Here is a 26068-nt window from a genome sequence, read left to right as displayed (position 1 = left end):
GCTCCGCCCCCGGGGACGGCTCGGTAACTGCGTAACACACAGGCAGCTTCTCAAGGGCCTGTGAGCGTGCGTATGATTAATATTTGTTTCTGTCCCTTCTTGCAAGCTGAGAGATCTCATCCAGAGCTGGGAACCATCAGAGTTCCCTGGTTTCCTCTTCCCTCCTCATCCCGAAGGTGGCCAGGCCCTCGGGCACCTTTTTTGTAGACATGTGAGTCCTGTACCAAAATAACCAGTCCTATAGGAGAGAAGAAAGGCCCCACCGAATGGATACAGCAGAGTTTGTCACAGAGACCTGAAATCAAAGATACAAACCTAAAAACAAACACCAGTGAGAACTAAAAGGTTTTCAGCATCAAGACAGGCAGCACATAAGCAGGACTGACCCACTCTTTGGAGGCCAGTCCTCTGGAGCCCAGGGTGGTCCCTTGAAGAGGAGGAGAAGGAAGACATGGAAGCCTGGTGATCCTCAGTGGAAATGAGTCCGTAAAGACTGTTCACTCTCCCTGTGACTGCTGCCCAGTGCTCCCCAGTCCAAGTGTGGGCCAAACATCCTCAGCCCCCCTGCAGCCAGGGAAGGGACACAGTGCACAGGTAGGGACTTCAAGGGATTCTGGTGTCCCTCTCTGCAAAGGTAACCTTTGGTTTTGTTAGTTCTCTGTCATTAGGAATTTGGTTTGCTTTTTGTTGTTTTTTTTGTAAGGGTACCTGGCTGCCACAGTGACTGAGGCCTCCCCTTTCTCCCTTCCCAAGCATGGGAAGTGGGAGTTGGGCCAGCTGGGCTCCTCTGGACTGCATCTGCTTCCTACATGTTTTTTATGCCTTGTGAGAGTAAGTCAAGCCTCACCAGGGCAGGAGATAAGGAAAGTGGTGAAATCTGTGCAGCACACCTGAGTAAGCATGAGAACAGCTCTGGTTTTCTTACATGGGAGTTTTCTGAGGTGCAGAAACACCTGCCTAAGCAGCAAGTTACTAAAGAGCGCACCAGAACACAGAAACAGTAAATGACAAAAGGTGGTTTCACACTAACAACATCCGCTGTTACCTGAGTACTGCTCTGAGACAGCCTTTAAGTTTTATTACCCAGAGATACCTGTACAAGTTGTTTAATCTTCGTATCCAAAACCACTCCACTTGTGTATTGAATACCAGAGATTTCAGCTTTTTGTCCAGAGCACAAAATTAGAGGGACACTGATGCAGAGCAAACCTGACTCATTTACACTGGCAAAGTCTACTGGTGTGTGTAATAGAGCACGATGGTGGTAAGAGGGAGAGGCATGAATTTCTGGGCCAAAAACAACAAGCGGCAGACTATTCATATTAAATGACATCAACATGCCTGGCAGTTGTCTTTGTCCCCAAACCTGATTATCTTGGCTGCTGTTTCAGAATTCCCCAAATGATGGAATGTCCTGTTCTAACAAGGTTTAAGCACCACCACAAATTAATATAATTAGCAAAAGATAGGAATTAAATTATTTGGAGATAACTTCTTAAACTCACACCTGCCCTTTTACCAACACACAGCAAAAGTCTATTTACATGGTGTCTAAAGATTCATATACAAAGGAAAAATACTGCAAAGGAAATGTACCTCAAGGATTAACAAAAGAGTAGTTGGCTGTTCTTGCACCTCCACAAAAATTCACCAACTTCTGTTAGCTTTGTTTTATATAAATTAATTAAATCATGTACACAACACTGAAAAGCACTTGAACTATAGAAGAGTTTACAGGCCGAATAAACATACATATGCAATATTGCATTATGCTCAGTTTTGCAAAATTCCACATTACTCAGCTGTACCTACAATGCCCTGTTTAGAACAAGCTCCCTGCTGGGGGCATGGAAGCTGTAGTCCTTCCTTAGCTCCCAAATGCCAGGTGTTATGGCAGTGGTCCTGCCCCGGCCCTCACGGCCCAGTACCTGCACTGATCACAACAAGCACATGTGCTGGGAGTTGTGGAGGTGTTTCTGCATGGAGAGGGACTCTGATCCACAGGACCACGTCCACCGTTATGTCCGGAAAGCACGGCACAACTCTTGGAGATGCAGGACACTCCACAGCAGGGAGGGAAGAAGACCCATGAGAACAGGCCCTCCCAAGGGTGGCCTGAGGCTCCACAACAGCTCTCTCACTCCGGTAATTGCAATTAATGAAGGTGCAGCAGCAGCACACATTGTTAGGACACTACTGGACAGACACAGACCTAACAGGCTCACTAGCACAGCTTTGCATGCCCAAAGCTTGCACTTTCACAGAAAGGCTAAGTCCCCAAATTTTATCTAAGGCATTCCAAATGCAGTCATTGCTGCTTTAACTATAATGCCTCTTCCCTTCCTCCCCCAAAAACTGTTACTTTTTTGGGGAATACTTAGCTGCCTTTTAAAAATGGTTTATAAAATTCTTTTTTTTATATGAAAATACCATTTCAGTCAAATTGAAAATTTTTCATTTACAAATTAGAGTCAAATCTGTTTTTCAGCTTAGTACTGTTTACTGTAGGAAAATCAATTTCTGAATAATTTCAGTATGTCTAAAGCATAAAATTCCCCTAAATCTCCTAGCAGAGAAACCTTATCATAGGTTGTGGCAACAAGCTATTTTCCAATAGGTTCACATGACTACAGTATTCAAGCATAGGCATTTGTGTTAGCTGCCACAGCCACTGGACAAAGGGATACTGAAAAGTTTCACCATTATAGAAAAAAAGTCCTGAAACACCTGGGAGCAACCAAGTGCCTTGTTATACTAAAGTCTATTACTATGATAGTAACTCACGGTGATAACAGACAAAAAATACCTTTATATTAAGCCATTGGCAAAGGGGGGAAAATAGTCTTTCACAGGATTGTGTTTCAAGCAAGACATCCTCTCAAGTTATCCTCTTGGACAACTCCACAAAAAAATCCTTAGGAGATATAAAAAATTTAAAAGCCCTTCATGCTTCTCAATTTAGCAAATCTGCTGAGAGCTGCAAAGAACTGCAAAGAGCTGCAAATGAAAACCACGAAAGCAATTTCCAACTAGCAAAGGATGCATCAGAGCTCCTGATGATGCTAAGAAGTCCTGTCAGGCAAGGACTACACTGTGATGGAGGCCAGATTCCAGCTGTGAAGCCTGTTGGCATCCTCCCCACACACACCATGTGGGAACTTCCAGCACTGTGAGTTCAAGGACTGTAGTCACTGAAGCTTTCACATGACCCATTCACCTACCCATTTTAAATGTGTGTGGACATTCATTCCACCTCAGGGTAAGTTAATGCTACAAGTGCTGAAATGCAGTTAATCCAAACTTGCAGAATTTTCTATTTGACTTTGGCAGACCTGTTATTAAATAGGCAAACTGAGGAGTTCAGAAAAAAGGTCAAATCCTACAAAGCTTGAAAAGAGAATCAGAGCTACTGAGCAAGGTATCTGTAGTTTGCCCTACAGAGTGGAAGCCAGAGAAATTCAAGTGTCAGTGAAGCAAGGAGTACAAATGCAGAAGCAGCTCAGAGTGGCATTTACAGATGCACACACAAGAGACATGGTCCACAGGTCATAGGACACTATAAAAAGGGAGTTAGGGCACAGCAATGAGCATCTGAAGAGGTTACTACAAACCTACTGAACAATTTTTCATGTGGTGTTAAGAGTGACCAAGAGCCATGCTGAATTTGGGCTCCCCTGAGAAACTAACTCATGGGAGGTGGTGGTGGTGACTGGGGAACTTCTCCCACCTGCACAGCAACTACCTGCTCCCTACACACTTCTCTTCAGATCCACATGTGGAAGTAAGCTTTTGAAAAACAGCAGGTCTCTATAATTTGCACAATTGCAAAGATAAACATAGCTTAAGAGATGAGGAAAATTTCCTTTCCTCTGCTTCCCTGAATGCTGCTGTACAAGGGTATTGCTTTGGATTCACAAATTTACCAGTTTACCAGTTATCTAATGACCAAATGACTAACTGGCAGGAAGAAAAGGCACTCCCAAATCAAACAGATGAGAAAGGCCACATGATGTCAAGTAAGTCTATACAATTTTTCACTCCTGGAAAATTATCAAAGCTGGAGCAAGCAATTACCTTCTGTATTGGATACAGCTAAAACCAGAAACCAACGCCCAGAATTAGCCATGGAAGTTAGAACTACAGTGTCAGTTTTCCCTAGATTCAGATTAGGAACTACTCTAGTAGTTGATCATAACATTTTATTAGTAGCTACCTTTATCTCCTCTTTCAGCAGTTATGAACAGCTGGGGATTTAGACTATTAAAAAAGTCTAAACATTACAAAATTTTCCTTTAGCTAGTTTCTTTACCACATTTTAAGTGAACTAACAGAAGGGCTTAAGTCAAAGGGAAAGGAGGTGTATGATTTTAATAAACATTTTTCTTATTAAAATCTTGATATAGTTTAAATATACCATACAGAGGAAAAAAAGCTATTTATAAAGCTACATACACATTTCAAGTCAATGATGACAGCATAAATCATTCTAAATTCCCTCTCTGCTTATCAGAATGCCTTGTGTGTGTATATATGGTGAGCTACTGTGCTATCTGCATAACTTTTGTCTAGCTATACATTACAGGACTTAAAAAATGTTTAAGCTATATACAGAAATATATATACATATAACATATATTTATATGTTATACATACACATACACTTATATACATATACACACAATACATATATATATATACACAGTACTTTACATGTATATATGGCCTTTCATCCAAGGGCATTGGATACTTTTTAGTACATCAAGCCTCACAAAGCTTTGTGAGGGAGGGAGCTTTATTTTACAGACTGTAGATTTGATGCCTATTCTAAACAGTTTCTTTTGTTGCTTTCCACTAAGTTTACACATTTCAGTTAGAGGCGGTTTTGGTAGTAGAAATAATCACACCAGTTTGAAATCCTGGCATAAGGTGTATGTTGCTCTGTACCTTTGTAACTCACCCTCCTTAGTATTAGAGAGCAGCCATACCAAACACCTCTGTCTAGATTTGTGAGGCTGTACTGCTTTTTATTTTTAATTGATACTAACATAGTAAAATCTGATAAGTTTTGAACTTAAGGTACACTGGAAAGGTACAACAGGAAATCTCGAACAGCCTCCAATCCTCAAATATTGAAACTATCCTTTTCTAGGATGATTGATTTAGAGGAACTATTAGTACCTGCAGAAATAATTCTACATCTATTTATTTAATTTATCTGCAGTTTAACTACACAAGCCCAAAACAGCCTTACTTAGAAAACAGGATTTTTAGCAACAATTTGGCAACTGGTGATGAGACTGTTGTACTGTACTCCATATCTCTAGCAACTAAATAAATGATGAAAACAGACATTTTTGAAAATCAGATGTAGGTAACTTCTGGTCATCCTCAGACTAGCTGACAGAAAGGAAGACCCAGTGGAGCTCTGGCAAAGGTGAGTTCAACTCGGATTTTGATGAAACATTATTTTAGCTCTTCCCAACAAAAGGAAATAAAAAAACCCACTAACATGGACTCATGGGGTTGGAAAAGCAAGAAAGAGGGAGAACATCAGCACCACAAAAGCTCTTACCCCTTCAATACTTCAGTCTGCTAAGCTTTCAGAAATTTGTTTTGACACAGAAAAAGTATCTCCTTCCTTTATTAATCAGTTCCTATCTCTCAAAAATCTCTCAAGCCTTAGGGAAAAGAAGTCATAGGTCAAAGACTGCCCTCCCCAAAAGCAACCAACCACTTCAAAAGTGAACATAAAATGCAGTTTGAGAATTTTATTCTAACCTAATTACCTTGAGATTTTTCAGAACAAGCCACTTTTCCTTCAAATCAGTTCTGTGAAAAGAAGGGGTTGCCTGGCCCATTTCTTTCAGGATTCTCTGCTAACTGTAAAATGTGGGCTGAATGTCTTCTGCATGTCAATTTTTCAGCTACAAAATTCAGATTTTTAATGAACAACTATGTTTAGTGTATGCTGTTAGCTGAAGTATAAATGGCTAAATAAATAAAAACTATTGTTTCCTCAGTATGACTTGGTATTTTGTCTGTAATTTCTTTATTAAAAAACTGTAACAAGATACTTAAAAAAAGGCTAGATACAAAAGAAGTTAAGCGGCTCACGAACATTGAAGTTTTCCAAAAAAATGTATCTTCAATAATCATGATCTTATAAACATTTTACAGTTACCAGAAAGTGCCCAGGCTGAGTTTACATAGTTAGATAATGGAGTACAAGTGTTGGGTTAGAACTGGTAGTGGAACAATCTCCTGACTGTCTGTTCACTGTAACAAGGATACAAAAATTTTGATTGTGAACTATGAAATACTGTGCATTGGCCTCATCATATATGTACAGGGGAAAAAAAAACCAAAAACACTAAAGGTACAGGTTACATGCAAAATATTAGGGATGGTATCTGATGCGCCAGAGTTCAATGCAATAGAACAAAAATTGCAATGAAAGTGGTTTCATAAGTGAACGATCCCAACTCCAGGATCTGAGCTGTCAGGAACTTTTTACAAGTTCAATATACATGATACACAACTGCAGCCAACCACAAATTAAACACCATAAAAAAAAAGTTAAAAACACAGAACATACTTAATTTTTTATTTTGAAATTCCCTACTCCCTCTATACAAGAACCTTTGCTGAAACACTTTCCACAAAGGCAGCAGTGAATTTTCAGAACATTTTACATATTTTCCCTCAGCAAAAAGATAAATCACAGTGTAAATTATATTGTTCTGCTGTCATCTTTGGCTGGGGTTAGGCAAAGGAGTTATTGACTAGCAAACTGTTGCAATCACAAATTGCTAGTGCTCCTTAGGCCTTTACGTTACAAATTTAGTACAGGAATGTTTGCATTTAAATCTTTGAAGTACCACCAGGGGTATGACAGCATTAACTTTCATAAACTTTTATAGACAAATGGAAAAATCTACAAAACTTAGCTAGTAATATTACACAGCAATACACACTTTTTATACTCTACACAAAACCAAAATTCTTGGTCTTAATGGCGAGTAACAATTTTTGTTTCAAAATCTGCTTAGAGGAATAGAGTGGGACATAAAGGCGAGAAATGCAAGTGTTTGCTGTAGGAAGATGTTGGTCATCTGGTGGCCTTATTGTGATGGATGGCATAGGCTGGAATCCCTCCTCACTGGCAGGCAATGATGGACTTGAGGTCCAAAAGTAAACCTGGAAAAAGAAGATGGCATTTAAAATTATGCTGTACAAGGCTGAAATTCATACTGCCCACATGCTGCGTAGGGAATAGGTTAAAAAAGAACTGCACAGTCACAGCAAGTTTGATCACACTACATTTTCTCTTCAATATGCCAACTAGACTCCGTAGTCATGCTCCAGGCTTCTGTAGTAGCTTCCTTCACATTCCTTCCTCAACTGCTCATTGTTAAAACTAATAAAAGCAGCACTCAACATTATCCTGTATCAACAAATCCTCAGTAAATGAAATCTCCCCAAATCACCTGGGAAGGGGGTGACTGCCATCCATATAAAATGTATCAGAAATCTCTTGCAAACCAATTAGTGACTACAGAATGTAGTACTGGTACAGACAAAAGGCGGCAACAGGGAGTATTTGGTTTATTGTCTCAGGTGTGAAATACTGACTTGCAGAGCTGAGTCACACCAAAGAGTAACCACAGATACTCCTTAAAATATATGCTTTAGAGTTTCCAGTTTTCAGAGCAGTCCTTGTTCCTATTTAGTAGACTGTAAGGGAGAGATAGTACTTTAAGTAGTAGAAAGTTAAAATCAAACAGTTTTAGGAAGCGTACAATTAATACAATTTACAGGCAAGTTTTAAAAAATTAAGCTCCCTGAACAGTATCTTGTTCTTTCATGCTTCTCATCAGCCTTTTCCCAGAGGCCTTTGAGAAGGACATAGTGTCATTACTGACATCTTCCAGGGAGGACACACATATTGCCCTTGGGAGACACAGAAGTCAGATGAGTAGATGATCCATAAAGAGAACTCAACCTCAAAACCCTACTAGCCCACAACACAGTTGAGTAACCACAGTTAGTCAGCTTAAGAACAACTGTGCAGACTAAAACTGTGCTTCCATAAGAGACCAATAATTATGGATAAGGACACACCACGCTTACTTCCAGTTGCAAGAAGGTTTAGGATTCACACCTCATTTCCAGGACTGACAGTCTAACCCAACCCTACTACTCTGCTCTGCTAAATTAACTCTTCTTGTAAAAAATCTCTAATTACAGTTAAAAACAGTAATGATGCCACAGTTACTCCAATTTTCCTGCATGTTTCCATTGGGAATGAGCAACTTACTAGATCTTGTCTTTCTGTCATACTCATCTTCTCAACTATGGACCAAAACCAACGCTTGAATTGCAAAAGCTTCTCAGCATTTTCTCCTATGTGAAATAAAAAAGATACAATACACAATTCAGCTGGTACACTGGGCAATAACATTAAGAGATACATTTTACATGTGCTGCAAGTTGGATCTCAGCTACAAGCACATTCACAAAGTCCTTATATTGGAGACACTAATAATTTCAAAGCTGATACACATACCTTTGAATGCCAGGCTAACTCTGACATACCTCAGTACAGCTCCCACCTCTCCCTCCCAAAAAGCCTAACTACAGCTAAATGCAGTTTAAAAATTATGTAAGAAATATTAGACTTGCATCCATCCCATTTATAGTCCTAAAGTTAGGTCATAATTTTCACAAGAAAGATATACTACCAATAATACAATCCTTCTATTTAACATCATGTGACAGCAAAGCTGGAAAATGTGCTTTCCCCACCCTCTCCTAATTGACAGTAAATATTTTCAAAGGACTGTAAAAAAAAAAAAGTAATAATTTCATTACAAGTTTCATTGACTTACTAACTAATGTCAAATTTGAAGAAGTAGTTTAATGCCGGTAACTACTCCACACAGAACAAAGGGTGTTAAGTTATCCGTGCAACTCTATTTATGAGTAAGTTATTTCATACCTGACTCATCGTTGAAAGAGGTAAAGCTGATTAGCATTTGCACATTTACTTCACCACAGCCATTTACCAAAAGTCTGAAATCTTCTGCTGTCAGATCTTCTAATGAATTCTTTGGAAGTACATCCAGGAGACCCTTCCTCATTGCCTTAAGTGAAAACCACAGGATGCACGTTGTAAACATATAACTTTAGGACTGACTTCAAATGCATTACTGAAAAGTTTCATGTGAAATCTGCCATTAACTCAAAACTCATTCTCTGAGCTGTTCTTTTCTTTCAAAGCTTTATCATCTGTGATGCAAATTTTCTGAAACAAAGAACTGCACCACTCTGCTAAACCCTATGTACTACAGCAAAAGAAAGCAGTAATGGTTTGAGCTAATATTTCACCAGGAGCAGAAGCACATGCACTCTCTAATGCTAAAAGTTCAGGTATTTTGCTGAGCTGTGCTGAATCTCATAAGAATTCAAAACAAAAATGCATCTTGAATGTCCTTTCTTCTTCAGACCTATATGCCAACTCTGCTTTAAAAATGTTACACACACTTATATTCTATATTAATAAGTAATATCCTGAAAAGACTGGAAATTCCATTTTCAAAATGGAATATTATGAGTAAATTTGCTTTAGTAAATTCCAAGTTGAATACAGGTGTAATGGTTTCCAACTCTTAAAATAAAAAAAAAGAGTCAAACTATTAATACAGACAGACATGGAAATCAAGTAGCTTAATTCCAGGAACATGTTCTGTCTGTGAAAATTCTGGACCTCAACTGTACAGAGGTAATCTGTTCACTGCACAGAGGCAGTCTGCTCACTTATCTCAGATGTGCAGCAGGAAACCCCAATCAGTACAAGTGACCAAGTTTACATGTAGCATCATAGGACAGACTAGACCTTCATTAACTGTCAACAAAGATGTATTATTCCTTAAAAGTTTTATTTTAGAGGAGTTTCAAAAAGAAAATTATTTTAATACGGTTTCCTAGCCAATTTTTAGGTTTCCTGCCAGGCTAGTAATATAAGAACAAAGTTGTCTGCATCATAACTGATTTTTGCTTTTAAAACAAAGATGCAAATCAAAAGTTCAAGGCGATTTATGTAAATATTTTGAATTTTAATTTCTATCTTTGTTTATAAGTATAAACAAATCAAAGGTGATACATTATTAGAACAAAGTAGCTGCCAAATACAAAGCCAAAGTTCCAAGAGCATACATGCCATTTGAGCTCAAAAAATGAACATATATACTTAACCAATGAGATCTATCATAAAAGAAATTATCTTTCACTCTATAAGAAAAAGAAATTGCTCAAAGTACTTGGTCTTCACAGTACTCCATAAATAGCTATACAATTAAGAAAAAAACAGGAAATTAAATACTTTTAATCAAGTTGAAAAGACTTCAAAAAAACCTGATTAGCAATACCTAATAAAAATAATTAACTAACTGAAATCTTACAGGGTTTTTTTCTTCTTTTTAAAAACATTCCACCAAAGACTTACATGTAGAGGCTGTTCTGCTACTACCAACATTCGGTGTTCTGCATATTCCCGGACATACTCATATACATTCTGAGGAGTGACTGGTATATTTACACCATTGGAAATAAGTTCAACCTATGGAAAAGAAGCAAGGACCATTTAAAAGGGGGGGGAGGGAAGGAAATGAGATTATTATAACCACCACAGTACACTACACAGTGATTTATTGATTAATATAACTCTAAAAACAAGCAAATTTACTAGTACAGGTTAGTTTTAAAGATTCCTTAGGATTGATTGTGCTAGCCAGGCTTTATGGTAGGCTTTACATCACCTTCAAGAAAAAAACTCCATGCTTCAATGTCTGTGGAGAACACTGTATTTGAATCTAGAAAAAGTGTTGTGACTGCCATCTGAGGAGAGCATGGATCATGTGTACACTGCAGCCTGCATAAACTGTTAAATTCTGAAACTACAGAGACACAGATTTAGCTGTGCTTACCTGCCCTCCACCCTCCTCCTTACACAGGTCTATTGCAAAGGCCAAGTCCATTGCTGCAAACACTGCATCAGCATCTGCACTCTGGGAAGCAAGGATAAGTTGCCGAAGGCTTTCATACATAACCGGATCAAAAAAAGCAAAGTCGTGCCAGTTCACCTGTAGAAAAAAGACAGATGTTTGAAACATATCAGTTGTTTAAGAGTAGATTCAAAATTATGTGATCTGTGCCTGGTTTATGCACTAGCATACAGCAGTGCATAGCCCATGCAACAAAGCATACAAACACACAGAAATAAATGCAGTCAAACTCCTATTTTCAGCCCACTTTAGAATTTACTTTAGAATACTGGAAGGAATATATATTCAACATGAAAAACCTGAAGAAAAGATTTAGAAGGGAATCGCTCTTGGAAGATACAAGGGGATATTCAGAGATCATTTCTGCCATTAACCCTTTTCCATTAAAGATTATACCTGTGTTGTATAACTGATTATGTGATCCAAATTGTTTTTAAGGAAAGACCTGCAGTAATAAATCTTGGTTTAAGTTTGTTACATCAGACAGAATTAACAGTGCCATTGACTAACACATGAGATGTGCAGCACAGTATTAGAGTTTAATGGGGCGGGGAAACATTTTTGTCAAAAGTTTAGGTAATTATTGCTCTGAATTAAATTATACCTACACCTGAGGCAAAATTTTAATTACAAATTAATGAGTTCTCTCAAATATCCAGAAAAATACTTTTCTATAAGCTAAGATACTATTGTCTACTAATGTCTGTCTAACAGTGTCTCTCCTGATTCTCTCAGGAATAGAAAAAGGGAGACAACAAGCAGTTTCTGGAGAGAGTCAAAGGCTAACGTATTACAAGCCATTACATCTTAGTCAAATACCTGAATTCTAGTACATCTACTCTGTTCAAAATCTAGGAAATGAAAGAATTAGTACTCCTCAAATTAAAGACAACTCCTCAAATTAAAGATATCAATACAGTTCCAGTATCAACTTTGATAGTTAATACATAAGTGGTTAAGGAAAAAAACCCAATTTTTAAAGATGAGATTTTAAGTAACTACAGGAAATTAAAACTTATATGTTCAACTTACCTTTCTGCTAAGTAGAAATTTGATTACGTGTCTATTTAACGTGATGGGACATAGTTCATTCTGCAACAAGCACAGTCCTAGGATTCTGAAAATAAATGTTTGGGATTTGTTTTGAATACAGCAGAAATGACACTAAAGATCTATCAGAAAACTCACATTAAAATGTCCATATATATTTTAAGAATTAAGCTGCAGCTAGCTTTCCAGCCATATCAGTCCACAAAAGAAAATCATGGACATACATAATTAAAAATAAATACATGAAAAATTAAAATTTAACAGGAAAAGAAACCTCAAGTTGATGTATGCAAATTCCCCTATTTAGCTCAGGCTGAGAAATACAGAGCATAAAAAGAAAGTGTTTGCACTTGGATTATTGGTACTCTCCCTGCTCTTGTGTATGTTTGTCTTTTAAATTTTTTCAGACCAGAGAGTTAATAGGAGCATACCTGCCAATGTTTCGGAAACAATTCAGCCTTGCATCTGTGTTTTTACCAGGTCTCGGTGTATAAAACCCTCGTTTTCCAGGCTGGTAGAAAAGTGGTGCATTATCATCCCCATCATCTGTATCATCTAATTCCATATCTACTACACTGCGGCTGGATCCATGTCGCTTTCTGTTTTCCTGGTTTGAAAGTCAGAATAGCAATTAGCAAGCTTACCTCTAGTTACTGACACACATCAACAAGCTATTTGCTACTAGACCCAAAGATTCAAGTTCCATTCGTTAAAAATTTCCATATTTCTCAATGGTAATTTTATACTTTTGACTAATTACTGTTTAATCTTTTCAAAAGAAAATAAAAAAGATAACTCCACAAGATGATTAAACAGAACTTTGTCTTGCATGATAAAGAAAGTTGCTTGCATTTTTAAAATTAACTCATACAACTGAATTGTGTGTAAATTTCATTTGTTGTTACCTGCACTTTATCTGAAGAGTCTAGCAATCCAAGATCCAATATGCTGTCAGCACCATTCTCCCTTGAAAAGGAAATAAAAAGGTAGATTTAATTTCACAGAATCATAGAATCACAGAATGGTCTGGGTTGGAAGGGACCTTAAAGATCATCTATTTCCAACACCCCTGCTGTGGGCAGGGACACTTTCCACTAGACCAGGCTTCTCAGAGCTCCATCCAGCCTGGCCTTGAATGTTTCCAGGTACTGAGCATCCACAACTTCTCTGGGCAACCTGTTCCAGTGCCTCACCACCCTCACAGCAAAGAATTTTTTCCTAATATCTAATCTAAACCTACTCTCTTTCATTTTGAAGCCATTCCCCCTTGTCCTGTCACTGCATGCCCTTGTAGGGTCCCTTCAGGTACTGGAAGGCTGCAATTAGATCACCTCTAAGCCTTCTCTTTTCCAGGCTGTACAATCCAATTCTCTCAGCCTTTCCTTGCAGGAGAGGTGCTCTGTCCCTCTGATCAACTTGGTGGTCCTCCTCTGGACTCAGTCCAACAGGTCAATGTCCTTCCCATGCTGAGGACCCCAGAGCTGGATGTAGCACTCCAGGTGGGGTCTCACCAAGAGAAGGGGCAGAACTTCCTCCCTCGCCCTGCTGGCCACACTGCTTTTGATGCAGCCCAGGACACAACTGGCTTTCTGGGCTGTGAGCACATACTGCTGGGTCATGTCCAGCCTCCCATCCACCAGCACCCTCAAGTCCTTTTTCAGCAGGGCTGCTCTTGAGAAGGAATTGTCGTATTTTGAAACCAGTCACAGTAGATTAAACTGAAGCCAATAAGTTACTCGTCCAAAGAAAAATATGTAGAATATCAAGGAATAAGCTGCATTTATCGGAGTAGATGTAGAACAGTACTGGTTCTTTGGCCACAAAATCAGTTCTCACTTCTTATCTAAATTCTTAATACTTTACCTGCCATGCGCAATAATGAGTTCCATTGCTTCATCAACTCTTGCTCTAAGGGAATCTTCACTAGCTAGTAACAGAAGCAGCTGAGCAGGAGACAATTCCAACAACATTCCTGTGATTTTACTTGCAAATGCCTAGGGATAAAGGAATGATAGGTTTTACTGTTCTCCTCCAATTCTCTCATTTTCAAATACCGCTTTACAAAAGTTTGGGTATTTTAAATACAGATTGCATTAAATATAATTCTATTAAATACAGAATGCATTACAAGATACCTTCTAAGCTAAACAACAAATTACAAAACCAAAACCTTAAGAAAATGACAAAGAATATAAAATCAGTCCTATGTGTTCAAATATTTTCAGTTATGTTAAACATTCATGGATAAGGAAATCAACTTTTACATTAAAAGATGACAAGAACAATCATTAAGTGTATTAGAGAAGTCTTACTGGTTGCATTGCTTGCACTCGAGGGTAGAGCCGTTCTCCAAGGGCTTGTCTGTGTGCTGGAAGAGGGTCAGGGTCATCACTAGGATTTCCTTCTGATGCTGGTCTAAAAGGCCGTGTGTCAATGGACAGTTGTCTTCTGAAGTCCCTTAAGAAAATCAGAGCAGTTTGTATTTCAGAGGAAATATGCAAAAATCCTCTGGAACAATATCATTTGCACACAGATTCAGATTAGTGTTAGCTCTAATGCTGGAATAGTAGTGTTGCTCACAGCTGCTTGGAGAGAATGAATCAGAAACACAGAACCAAAATGAACCGGAGATTTTAATATTACTAGTATTTTGGATACAGCAGTCAGACATGCCACCAATGGCAACATTGTTTCTAAACCACCTCACAATTTCATTCTAGTATGCAAGGTTTTGTTATTGTTTTGGCAGTAAAACTGATGGCCTATGGTTAAGACATCATCTATCAATGCTAAAGTAAGCATAATTATTCTTTAAAGAACTAGAAGTATATACTGAATTTCAAGAAATTACCCAGCAAATTGCTCCTGAAAATGAAAAAGGCTCCCTTAACTGGAGGAAGTGAAGTATTTTTCCTGAAGATATCCAAGGCAATTATTCTATTTGACAAAGTATCTTCAACAAATTAAAATTTATCACTTACCTATCCCTATCTCTCCGAGAACCAGTTCGCAAGCCACTACTTCTCCGCATTTCTCTCTCTCGCTCCCTTTCCCGATCTCTCTCTCCCCTATTTCGCAATCTCTGCATCAGACCTGAAGGGCAAAAAACCTCATAAACTTAAACATCTTTATATTTCTCTCCCCTACTTAAGTTTCAGTGTAAGGAAAGTTTCAGTTTTGGAAGAGCTTGACAGACATCAATGAGACAAAACCACTTCACTCGAAGCAGTGATTGGGGTTGAGCCAAACTTAATAAAGGAACCTGAAATGTTTTTACCAACTTAAAAATGACAAAATACTTTGAGAGTTTATATATACTTTCAAAAACATAAAAATATACTTGTGAAAAGTCAGATGGAGCAGCCATATTAAAATGTGTAAGCTCTTAATAGCTAAAATCTTGACAATTATTACCAACTGGAGAAAAAGATGCTCAAAAAAAGCTGAGCGCATCTAAAGCAGACTCTTGTTTTGAGAAAAACAAGAGCTTCCTGTTTCTGAAAGCAGGGGGAAAAAAGCAATTTCCTTGCCTCAGAGACATCTCTGACACAATGCCAAGTATTTCAGTGTAAAAAAGTACCCAAGGCTTGTATGAATGTTTTCTGTAGATTAACTGTTGTGCATCACTTACTTGTATGGGTACCCTTGTTGGCATTCTGAATACAATCTAGATTTGGCAGTTTCTCGTTTGACAGAAAAGCCTGTGCAATAGCAGTATAAAAGCTTCGTGCCACACCGCTGCCTTCTCCGGGCTCATCTTTAAAAGTAACTTTCACCCTGTGTACAGCCATCGGAGTGGTGGCACACCTGCGACCAAAATGATTGTTGAGCTGCCTCATGGTCTGCTGAATTAGAAGGTCTCTGTCTCGATCAACCTAGTAAGAAATCAAAAAAAATAGTTTTCTTTTCTTTACCAATCATCATAGAGAAAGCATTACAGCTTCATGACAAATTTCTGAACACTTCTGCATAGACTCAGAAAATACCAGTCAGACTGTGAAAAAACACAGAATAATTGGAACACAGCTCCCAAAGTTAGGTTTAAGACACCTCTTTGCAGACTCTGAAATACAACTTTTCCTATCAAGTTACTGCAATAATTCAACTCTTAATGAAAACAAATTCAGAAGATAAACTAACATTTTTTACCTCCAACGTCAAATCCCTTGATTGCTGGTTTCTAAGTTTTTCCATCTCCCTGCGGAATTTCGACTCCTTTACTTCAAAACCACCTAATTCAGTCAAGATCTTAAAATAAAAAAAACAAACAAAACACAAACCCCAAAATCAGAATAATGAGAGAGGATCATAACTTAGCTGCAAGAGGAACTGTCCTTACACAGAGAAGTACATACCGATCCAGGCTCTGCTCCGACATCTTCCATGAATACTCTACCGAACAACTCCAAAGAAAGGCGCCAACGTCCCAGCAACATGTCATGAGATATAACCATGCCCATGAAGCTACACTGCGGCCTGACAGGAGGAGGGAGAAATGACAGACGTGAAATCAAGTCAAATTTCAGACTCATTTTGTGTACTTCACCTTTTTCTTACCCTCTGACTTCAACTAAGTTTTTTTTCCTGATAAACAACACAGTACACTAAGTTTGTGGACAGAAGCATATGAAACTGCTTAGTTTCAGCTGAAACGCATGTTTTGCATCCAAAACTGTTATTGGTCTTCCTTCAATCAAGACTTTAATTTATTTTAAAAAGCTGTAATTCAACATGAGTGCAGTTCAACCCCTAAGTGCATAAAGTTTGGTCAGCCCCATCAGATACAGATGGTTGTCAATTACAAATGTTAAACTTAGCTACCCAGGACATCACAGTAGGTCTGCAGCAGGAAGTCAGGGAGTAAAGGATTTTGTCTACAGTTTCCACAAATCTCTTCGAAGACTGTTCTACTCTTCACTTCAGAAACAATCATCATTTACAAACTACAAATTCAAACTAAATTAAGCTACCCTTTTTAATTTAAAAATACTTTTTCAGAGTCCCAAATATCTGTTTATCAGTTCAGAAATATATTTCATAGATTAATTTTTAACTCAACTACCTGAAAGATGTGAGAGGTGGCCCTTCGCTTTCTGTCAGTCCTATCTCTGCCAACAAGCTGCTTTTCAGTTGTGCTGCAAGGTCATGAGCTGAAGGCCCTGGTTTTGAACTCTCAGATTCTTCTGTAGGCACATTTTGTTCCTCCCCTTCCTTCTTTTGCCGATTTTGCATGCTCATAACATTTTTTAAGTTGGCTGCATAAGACATTTTAGTTGGAAGGACCTAAACAAGAAGAAGTAAAATTTAATTGCACTTTCAAAGCATTCTAGACAGCTTTTTTAGCACATCTATACATACATGTGTATTTTAAACCACACTAAACTGAGCACAGTAATTGACCTGTTAAAACAAAGTAATCTCCGTAATTTCAAAAATTTAAAAAAATAAAAAAAAAACCCAAAACATTTTCCCCACTTTATGTTTGCATTTAATTTGCTTGCCATTTAATGCTCAGTCTGTAGGCAACTCAAATCTACTGGGCTACAGGGAGATTTAAATCTTTTTATCACAAATAATTATATAATTGGTGTTTCAAAATTAACTCGGGATTGTACCACAGCATTTAAAAAATTACTTGACATTTGCTATAAATCAATGACCATAAAAGTTTCTGTATTTAAAAAAATAAGCATACTTTACATAAAAAAAAATCCAAGTTTTCACATGCACTGGGCTTTGAAATTATCATTGTGAAAGCTACTTGGAATTCTCTCTGAAAACATTCAAGTGTCTTTTTAAGGAATGAAGGTACTAGTTTAAACTACCATATTGTTTAAAATAAAAAAAGCTTTATATTTACCTCAAGACAGTTTCTATCCACTGTAACTTCCATTAAGCATTTCCCACTATTGGCAGAAGATGAATATAGACCTTGACTGGGTCGGCCAAACAGATCTTCTTTGCGAGCATTTGGCTGAAAAGTAACAAAAGCATTCTGGGTAAATAATATACTTCAGTTAGGAATGAAAAAGCGAACTGCAGCTTTCTTCCAGAACACCCTCTCTGATATCACCTGTAGTAGGTGGGGCTGGTCTGCCAGGGGGATGGCCTCTGCCAGAGGAACCTCAAAAGGATTGGGTGGAATGCAGCCAAGGAACGTCATCGAGTCTGATCGCCTGAAAAATGGATGGTTTTGGCCAGTCTCTGCTGGGAGGGAGTCCTCATCTTTGTCATTGAGCGTAGCACCTAAATATCAGAGAAGATTTCAAATCAGTTTTCACAATTATAAAAGAAAAGGATTTAAAATGCTGAAAATTAATATCCTTCCCTCTTAGCTATCTGACTGGAGGAGTATCTCTGCAAATTTACTTCTACAGGATGCTTCCACAAATGCTGTACCTTTATTAAGTTGTTTAGTCATCACTTTCATCCTTTTTACTATACCTAGCATTACTGAACAGGCACCCTTACACTGCATATACTTCGTTTAGGGTACACATTCTACCATTTTCAGTAGCAGTTTCACCAGATTAAAAGAGATCAGTTTAAATTCAAATTTTAAATTTTGTCATTGTGTAGAATGATAAGTAAGGACACAAATGCTGCAGTTTAGACAGAAAGGAGACAAAAAAAGAGGGCCCTGAACTGAGGGGCAATAAAACAGGCAATGGCAGAAGAAATTCGGGGAAGTAACAAAGGTAAGAAAAATAACTTTGGGAAAAAAACAACTTAAATGTAACATACACAAGTAGCAAAATTTATTCAAAGTCTCAGCTAGGTAAAGGGGAAAAAACACAAAGACAGTCTGGCATTTTGGTATGCTATTCTAGGTGTTTCTGTATACTAACTTTGATTGGTGTCATCATCATTTTCGTGTTCTGAATCTTCATTGTCAAGACCCAGTTCCAAAAGTTCTCGAGTTCTTGAAAAAAAAAAAAATAAATAAAAAAGAGTCCATCGCCTTGAAGAAATTATTAGCCAAAACATTTACATCTGTAGCATAATCAGGAAGTGTACTTAAAGAATTATAAATAACAAGAACAAACTCATTCTAAAATCGAAGTACTGTAGAGAACTTCTCATTATATACTCACTCACTGTGTCACTAGCACAGTTACCCTTAGAGCCACTTGGCCACCTACCAAGTTTGATCTTAAAGGTTACAGCTTCAGGCAGTGATGGATATGCTTGTTTTCAAAGACTATATCAATATAAAAATCCTAGGAACCCTGCATTAGCAGAAGAAATATGCAAGTGAATACTATTCCAAAATTTAATAATAATGTCATTGATCACATTTCAGCAGGTGAATCTGCAATCTGCACATTAAAAAAATTGACTTCCTTGTATTATTAAAAAGGATCAAGAACTTTAATTAGTATTCATTTCTGGCAGCTTATGCATTGTGAAATGAGTTCTGAAACTTGATGAAGACCAACAAAATTTCATTTGACCCAGACTACTAAAATGTCATGTAACAGAAGCAATTGACTGACTGAACCATTTATTTTTTATTAAAAAGGTCTAGGCCTTCACAGTTTTAGAAGTATTTCATGTGAATTTCACAGTTCTTTGATGATCAGTTATTTGACAGATTTCAATATGTCAGTTTTTTGGGGAAAAGCGGCTTCCAGAAGCATCATATTGCCTGGAAAAGGCTTAAAGCTGTGGCTCTAACAAATTAAGTTGGACAGTACAAAAACTTGGTTATTGTATTATATCATTCTTACTTGTGAGGAAAATCCTGTTGACCACAGCACCCTCTGGTATACATTTTGAGGTCATAACCAACCTTACATTACCAAGATAACACTGAAACTAAAGTAGCAGTCCAATATATATCTAAAATACACCTTGTATTTTAGTTACTAAATCTGTAGAGAAAATTAAAAGTTAAAGTTTGACCTGCAGTATTGAAAATTAGGAACAGGAAGGGGCAAAGAGCTGCATTTATCTAACTGTTGACTAGGACTGTTCAGGTGCATTACCTAAAAGCCCAGTAAGAGATGAGAACAGATGTGGACATTTCTATGATCCTTAATTGCCATTTGAAATTTAAAAGAAATTATAAAAAGAAATCTTAAAACATCTTAAAAATTAATAAATGCACCTCATGAAATGCTGTAGTTGAAGTGCAGAGTTTTTCAACTCAAGGACATTTTCAGTCATTGATTTCCCTACTGTGCTTTAAATACCAGGTAAATCTCAAATACACACAACCAAAAGGAAGACAAAATCACTAAGGCTCATTATACCAGACACTGACATTTTCTCCAATGTCATCTTTAACTTGTCTGACAGACAGCTAAATAAGTTGTTATTATGTCAAATGTTAGGAGCAGATTGCATTTTTCAGCTGAGAAATTTTCCTGAGTATGTCTTTTAGAGGCACTGCCATGGAGTTAAAAATCCAACTCAAGTTTCAACAGTAAGAAAACCTTTTAAAGCGATGAGCAGAAAAAGATCTGAACAGGGTTCTGCAACAGGCTTATCAAACACAGGCACATTACACACATGCATATTCTTTCTATAATATGCATGTTATTACACACACACAAAGATATGTAGATTGATGTATATATTTATATGAGCTGCTGAGTAACAACGCAAATGACTGAAACAAAAGGGCAAACACCACTTTTGCGCAAGTTTTTCTTTCCAGGAGTCAGCCTCAGTACCTTTTTCTTTCCAGCTGAGGAGTATCCAATGTTGTCTGTTGATTCATTGCTTTAATCCAATAAATAAGGGCTTGAAATACATATGCTACATGCTTTAGTGAACAGACATCTAGAACAGGAAGGACATCTGAATGCTCATCATTGTGAGAACGCATCAAGGACAGTGCGTAGTTCAGGAAATCGCCACGTGCTGACATCATTCCCTGACGGGCACTGAGTAAGGTAGCACGTCTAGTGAAAGAAAAGGATTGAATAAGAGAGATCAGGTATCACAGGAGAATGAAACCTTTATGTATTAGTCTCTATATCTGAAATATGGATGTAAAACCTCAGTAAACCACACACAAAAACAGTCTGATAGTTACAATCACACAACAAGCAGTTCAGATGCAGTGTATTGTAAACAACATTGAGAGGAGTCTAGTGCATCCCAATAAACCAAACAGTAGCAATGACACAGGAAGCCTACTTCAATCAAAACAGTAACTACACTGTTGCACTACAAAATCAAATTCATAAAATGTCAGTGAATAAGATTTGACTGTAAAACTGGTAATTCGTATTACATGCAATAATCAAACTATTTTTATACCTTCTTCCCTCAAGTGTTCTTAAGCTGGCTTCCTCACGGGCTGTCATCCTTTCCCTTCTAGCTGAGTTCTGAGAAGCATGGAGAGGATGATTTGGATGCCCAGGATCACCAGCAGATGATAATGCAGAACCATAACGCAGCTGAGCTTCAGTAGAGTCCATGATACTAACCATCCAATTCCAAGTAGGAATAAGCTTTTCTTCTACGTAATTCTATAGAAAATGAGATTTAATTAGCTTTGCAAACAATAGAACTAGAAGATGATAATGCAATCTAAACATAAGCAATCTAAACCTGATTCCCTACAAAGAGGCTGAAAACCATGTTCGAGAATGACCAATGATCAGGTTTTGAAAGCTCTTCTGAGACTGCTGATACTTTGATACCTGTAAAGCATTCTCACCATCCCCTCTCTCTCTTTTGGGAATCTCTTCTACTCCTCACCTTACGACCACTCAGCATCTCCCAGGTGCACACATCCTGGGAGTTTTAGCTCAGTTCCTGAATTCCTAGTAGCTTTAACACCCCTCATCCTGCTATGGCATTCACCAGCCAGATCTTTCACCATTCTTCATGCCTTGCAACTTACTCAGTGAAGATGACAAAGTTAATACCTGCACAGAGAACTATGTCTGCATACAACTTCTCCTTCTGATCTAGTCTTCTCTTCATGTGTACCCAACACAGGCTCTGCAAACCTGCATTTCTTGTCATTTTTGCTAACTCCATTGACCTGTTAGGTTTTTTGATCCAAATCAGACTGCTTTCTTCATTCCTCTACAAACTGGTCTTCAAAAACAACTCCCACACTCTTAAATGTTCTTGTGTCCACTAAACTAACAAAATGCTGTCTCAACCCCATTTCTGTATCCAAACAAAACCCCTACTGTCAAACTTTCACATGCTAATAACAAATATCTTGGTGCCTCAGCTGGACAGATCTCCTCTTCACTTTACTGTTAAGAATCTCCTGAACAGAAAATTATTTTAGCTTTCTCCATAGTAAAATTACACTCCCTTATCTCTTTCCCTGTGTATTTACCCCAGTGTTTGATACCAGAATATCTTTCTAACCTTCCTCTCTCAAATCAGAAGCCTTTTCCTCCCAACACACTGTGAAAATAGAGCCATAAAAATACCATGTGACTCAATTACAAGGAAATATACTGTCATCGGGTTTTCACATCCCAGCACGCAGCACTATTAACAGAAAACAGCATCATTTGATTACTTGCCCCCCACAAAGCAGCTATGTTATTCTGACAATTGATTTTTGTACTAAATTCAGCACAGATTATTTCACTCTATACACACAGCTCACATACAAGCTGATACATATTTCCTGAACCCTGGAGTTCCTCCTGGGTTGTCAAGTCTTTGAAACTTACTCCTCTACACGTCAGACACCAGCCTTCCCCTTCAAGTATTTTCTCTAGAGATGCATTTTACATATACTTTCAAAAAACTACAGTCAAGAGCACTGTACCAAAAAATATGCACATAACACAGAAAGGATGTATTGAAATTATGTTCCTCTACAAAAATTGGTCTGCTCTTACCTGCAAGTTAACTGCATCTTGGTAAGTCAGCTTCACTGCAGCTGGGATCTGGGAGTATACTAAATGATTGTACTTGGGAATCAGACCCATCAGGTCAGATATCTGCCGTATCACAATACTGTATGCTCTTGCCAAACTGCTTGCAGATGTCAAATAGCTGCTTGCATTGCTGGCTTCAAGTGCTGCAGCTGCTGCTGCAGCACTTGTACTGATGGTACCACTTCGACGGAGGTTTGATGGGTCAATATAAATCAAGCCTGCTGAACTTGCTAAACATAAAAGATGATATGATATTAATAAATTCATTTAATCTCTGCTATATGCTTTGTGTATTGACTGATATAATGAAGATTTCCAGAAATAAACCTGTAAATATTACTGACATCACAACTGTAACTAGCAAAAAATTACTAGCTACAGTAAGTATACACAGATCTTCTTAAGAACTGTAGCAGATCCTTTCCTTTTTTTAAAATTCAAAACTAGAACTGGAACAGTCAAGATAGGTCAGCACTAAGACAAAGAGATAAGATTTCATCCTTGAGAGAATAAACAAAAACAGAGGAAGGAACAAAGCCAGAGCTAACTGACACTCATGCATGCAATTTACTCAGACTTGCCTGCTGGGGTTGATGTACTAGAAGGAGCTGTGCTAGTGGTCCTCTGGTTTTGGGTATTCCGTACAGCCCACTGCATGGAACGGGGAGCCTGGGCAGCACCATTGGCGTGCGAGCTATTTGTGGTTCGTTCCAGAGGCTCATCAAGCATGAAGGTCTCCTGCTCTATGTCGTCACTCTGACTGCTGCTGCTATCAGAGTCACTGGAATCATTTGACTGAGAGTCATCTTCAGAAAAAAAGGCTGGCACACTGCTTGCTCCTGTTGAGAAAATAAGCAATAAACAATAACTGACAACTGCACATCTGTGCACATATACATGTCGGCATTGTAAACTTTTTCCATGAGAAAAAACTACATATACTAAAAGGATTCAAGTACGACTACTGAAAATGTTAAATAAGTTATCCCCCTAACATACTGCTAATTGTCTCCAGGTTTCATGAATAAGCAGACTCCTTACATTTCAAAATATAAATAAAGAAGTAATTTGATTTTAAAATTCTTTGCTGACTCTAACCCCAGGGCAGTGAATTCTAAAAACTATGCTTTCAAACTGGACAATAAAGGAGTTGCTCTCAAAAAGCTGTACAATGTTTGCTCAGGTTTTGTGTATTGTTTTAAACCATAAACCATTGTTTTAAACTTCTATGCTAAAAAGTGAGAACATTTGATTTCATTTCATAAGAGTACAAGGTGATCTCTAACACATGCAGAAACTCCTTAAGAGCAAGAAAGATAGATCACATCTTAACGCATATCTTGTCCAAGTCTGCATAGGAAAAAGAGGAAACGTGGGGAAGGAGGATGGTACTCAATCCTAATAACTAAATTTAAACAGCTAGATTAAGCAAAAAAAGATGTGGTGTACCTGCTTCTGACCCAGCAGTAGCTGCAGTGACAACACTTCTGCGCCCACTGGCATTGTCCTGGTTACTGTGGTTACTCTCACTGTCACTTTCTGTTTCAGCAGCAGCTAACAAATCCAACTCCATATCACTGCCTATAAAAACAATATACAAAACATCCCATATTTAGAAAGAGAGAAAAATAAGAATTACTATAGTGACTCAGGTAACACATATTAAACAAAACCCAGAGCCTCTCACTATAGCAAAAGTTAACAGACATGCAGGGAGGTCATAAAAGCAGTGCAGAGAGGCAACAACACTTGGAGCATGTTTTCTTATTTTCCAGAAATTAGCGACCCCCAGCCCTCTCACTGTGCACTGCACATGTACATTCAACACACACTGAAAATAAAGACTTTAAGGATTCAGAATTAGTCACTCAAGCCAAAAGACTCCAAAACTCTTCATACACATGTATTAGGACAATTAACCATATGCTGTTTCAAACGAGTATCTAAGGAATATCTGAAAACTTTAAAAAGATCTGACTAAATATAAAGGTTCTATTCCAGTTTAAGTTTTGAGAATGAAATGTTTAAATACTCAGCAAATAATTAAACAGATTTACTGTACCATAAATGGGTTGACTGGAAACACAAAGCACAGTCAGAAAGAGAAGATAATTATTTTTATTTAATCATTGCTTTGGGCCGTCTAATTCCAAACTAAGTAATACAAGTGGTATTAATGTCAAACATTTTCATACAGAATTGAATAATTTTATCTACAAAATACTGAACCATAACTTAATATTCCGTGATTAGTTTGAGAACTAGCTCACATGATTCAGATCCCTTCTGAGAACACATCTACAATTGTATCATCAGCCATACAAGAGCTAGGCTATATTTTTAGTTCTTCAAGTACTCTATGTCAACATTTTACAGTAGCAAATACATAGAGCAAAATACATATTGTTAACCAAGAACATGGTAACATTTGATGCCTTTGGGATGCCTTTGTTTAATCCTTTGGGACCTTAATATTTTTTCCTCATGCAGAAAGAGAAAAATAAAATTGTTCTTGTACTTGCCTACTGCAAGTTATCTATAATTTTACCTCCTTCTCTAAGATGTGTAGTCTGAAACCCTTGGAGTCTCTCTACTCATGCAAGTCTCCCAAATTTTCTAACTGGTGAATTCAAAGATGCCTTTACTTTTTGATGAAGTTTTCTCATTCAACCAGTAGTGTGTAGGATGTACATTATACATACCATCCTCATCATGCTCATCATGCTGTCCTTCTGCTTCAGCATTTTCTTCACCGCGTTCTTCCTGTTCATCATGATGGTCTTCTTCACCAGCCACCCCCTCAACCACTTCAACCTGGAAAGGGCATTGTAATTTTATGCTAGAATATCTTCCATATCAGAGATAATCTATGTGTTTTCAGAAACACAGTGCAAAATTTAATTTAGAAACTAAGGAACAAAAATCAAGTATTAGAAAGATGACCTCAAAACTGAATTGATGAAAATTCAGTTATCATCATGAAATGAAAAAAAATGAACTTACAGCCACAGTAGTTGTACATGGTTGTACAGTCTACAGTGTTGTGGAGAAAAAAAATCAGATCTACAAATAAAACAGCCTTGAACA

The 26068-nt window shown here is 37.7% G+C and overlaps 1 protein-coding gene across 2 annotated transcripts in view; it reads right to left on the bottom strand.

The window, feature by feature from the left end:
* Nucleotides 1-6039: 6039 nt before the first annotated feature.
* UBR5 (ubiquitin protein ligase E3 component n-recognin 5) overlaps nucleotides 6040-26068 on the bottom strand; it is an 85439-nt gene continuing 65410 nt past the window's right edge. For both annotated transcript variants that reach the window (XM_029959421.1, XM_029959422.1), the window contains exons 37-60: nucleotides 25684-25795; nucleotides 24431-24562; nucleotides 23563-23820; nucleotides 22943-23211; nucleotides 21384-21595; nucleotides 20792-21022; nucleotides 18962-19035; nucleotides 18187-18359; nucleotides 17974-18087; nucleotides 17176-17396; nucleotides 16469-16589; nucleotides 16263-16361; nucleotides 15745-15988; nucleotides 15095-15206; nucleotides 14426-14570; nucleotides 13977-14107; nucleotides 13019-13079; nucleotides 12545-12720; nucleotides 12096-12180; nucleotides 10986-11141; nucleotides 10505-10618; nucleotides 8999-9143; nucleotides 8318-8403; nucleotides 6040-7197 (exon numbers count right to left, since the gene is read on the bottom strand). In XM_029959421.1, the coding sequence (XP_029815281.1) occupies nucleotides 6985-7197; nucleotides 8318-8403; nucleotides 8999-9143; nucleotides 10505-10618; nucleotides 10986-11141; nucleotides 12096-12180; nucleotides 12545-12720; nucleotides 13019-13079; nucleotides 13977-14107; nucleotides 14426-14570; nucleotides 15095-15206; nucleotides 15745-15988; nucleotides 16263-16361; nucleotides 16469-16589; nucleotides 17176-17396; nucleotides 17974-18087; nucleotides 18187-18359; nucleotides 18962-19035; nucleotides 20792-21022; nucleotides 21384-21595; nucleotides 22943-23211; nucleotides 23563-23820; nucleotides 24431-24562; nucleotides 25684-25795 (3684 nt within the window). In that variant the 3' untranslated portion in view covers nucleotides 6040-6984. The remainder of the gene's footprint in view (nucleotides 7198-8317; nucleotides 8404-8998; nucleotides 9144-10504; nucleotides 10619-10985; nucleotides 11142-12095; nucleotides 12181-12544; nucleotides 12721-13018; nucleotides 13080-13976; nucleotides 14108-14425; nucleotides 14571-15094; nucleotides 15207-15744; nucleotides 15989-16262; nucleotides 16362-16468; nucleotides 16590-17175; nucleotides 17397-17973; nucleotides 18088-18186; nucleotides 18360-18961; nucleotides 19036-20791; nucleotides 21023-21383; nucleotides 21596-22942; nucleotides 23212-23562; nucleotides 23821-24430; nucleotides 24563-25683; nucleotides 25796-26068) is intronic.

This window comes from Manacus vitellinus, unplaced genomic scaffold (genome assembly GCF_001715985.3).
Source record: "Manacus vitellinus isolate BGI_N305 unplaced genomic scaffold, ASM171598v3 scaffold_1_pilon, whole genome shotgun sequence".
NCBI lineage: Eukaryota > Metazoa > Chordata > Aves > Passeriformes > Pipridae > Manacus > Manacus vitellinus.
This window is presented reverse-complemented; position numbering and strand designations above follow the sequence as displayed.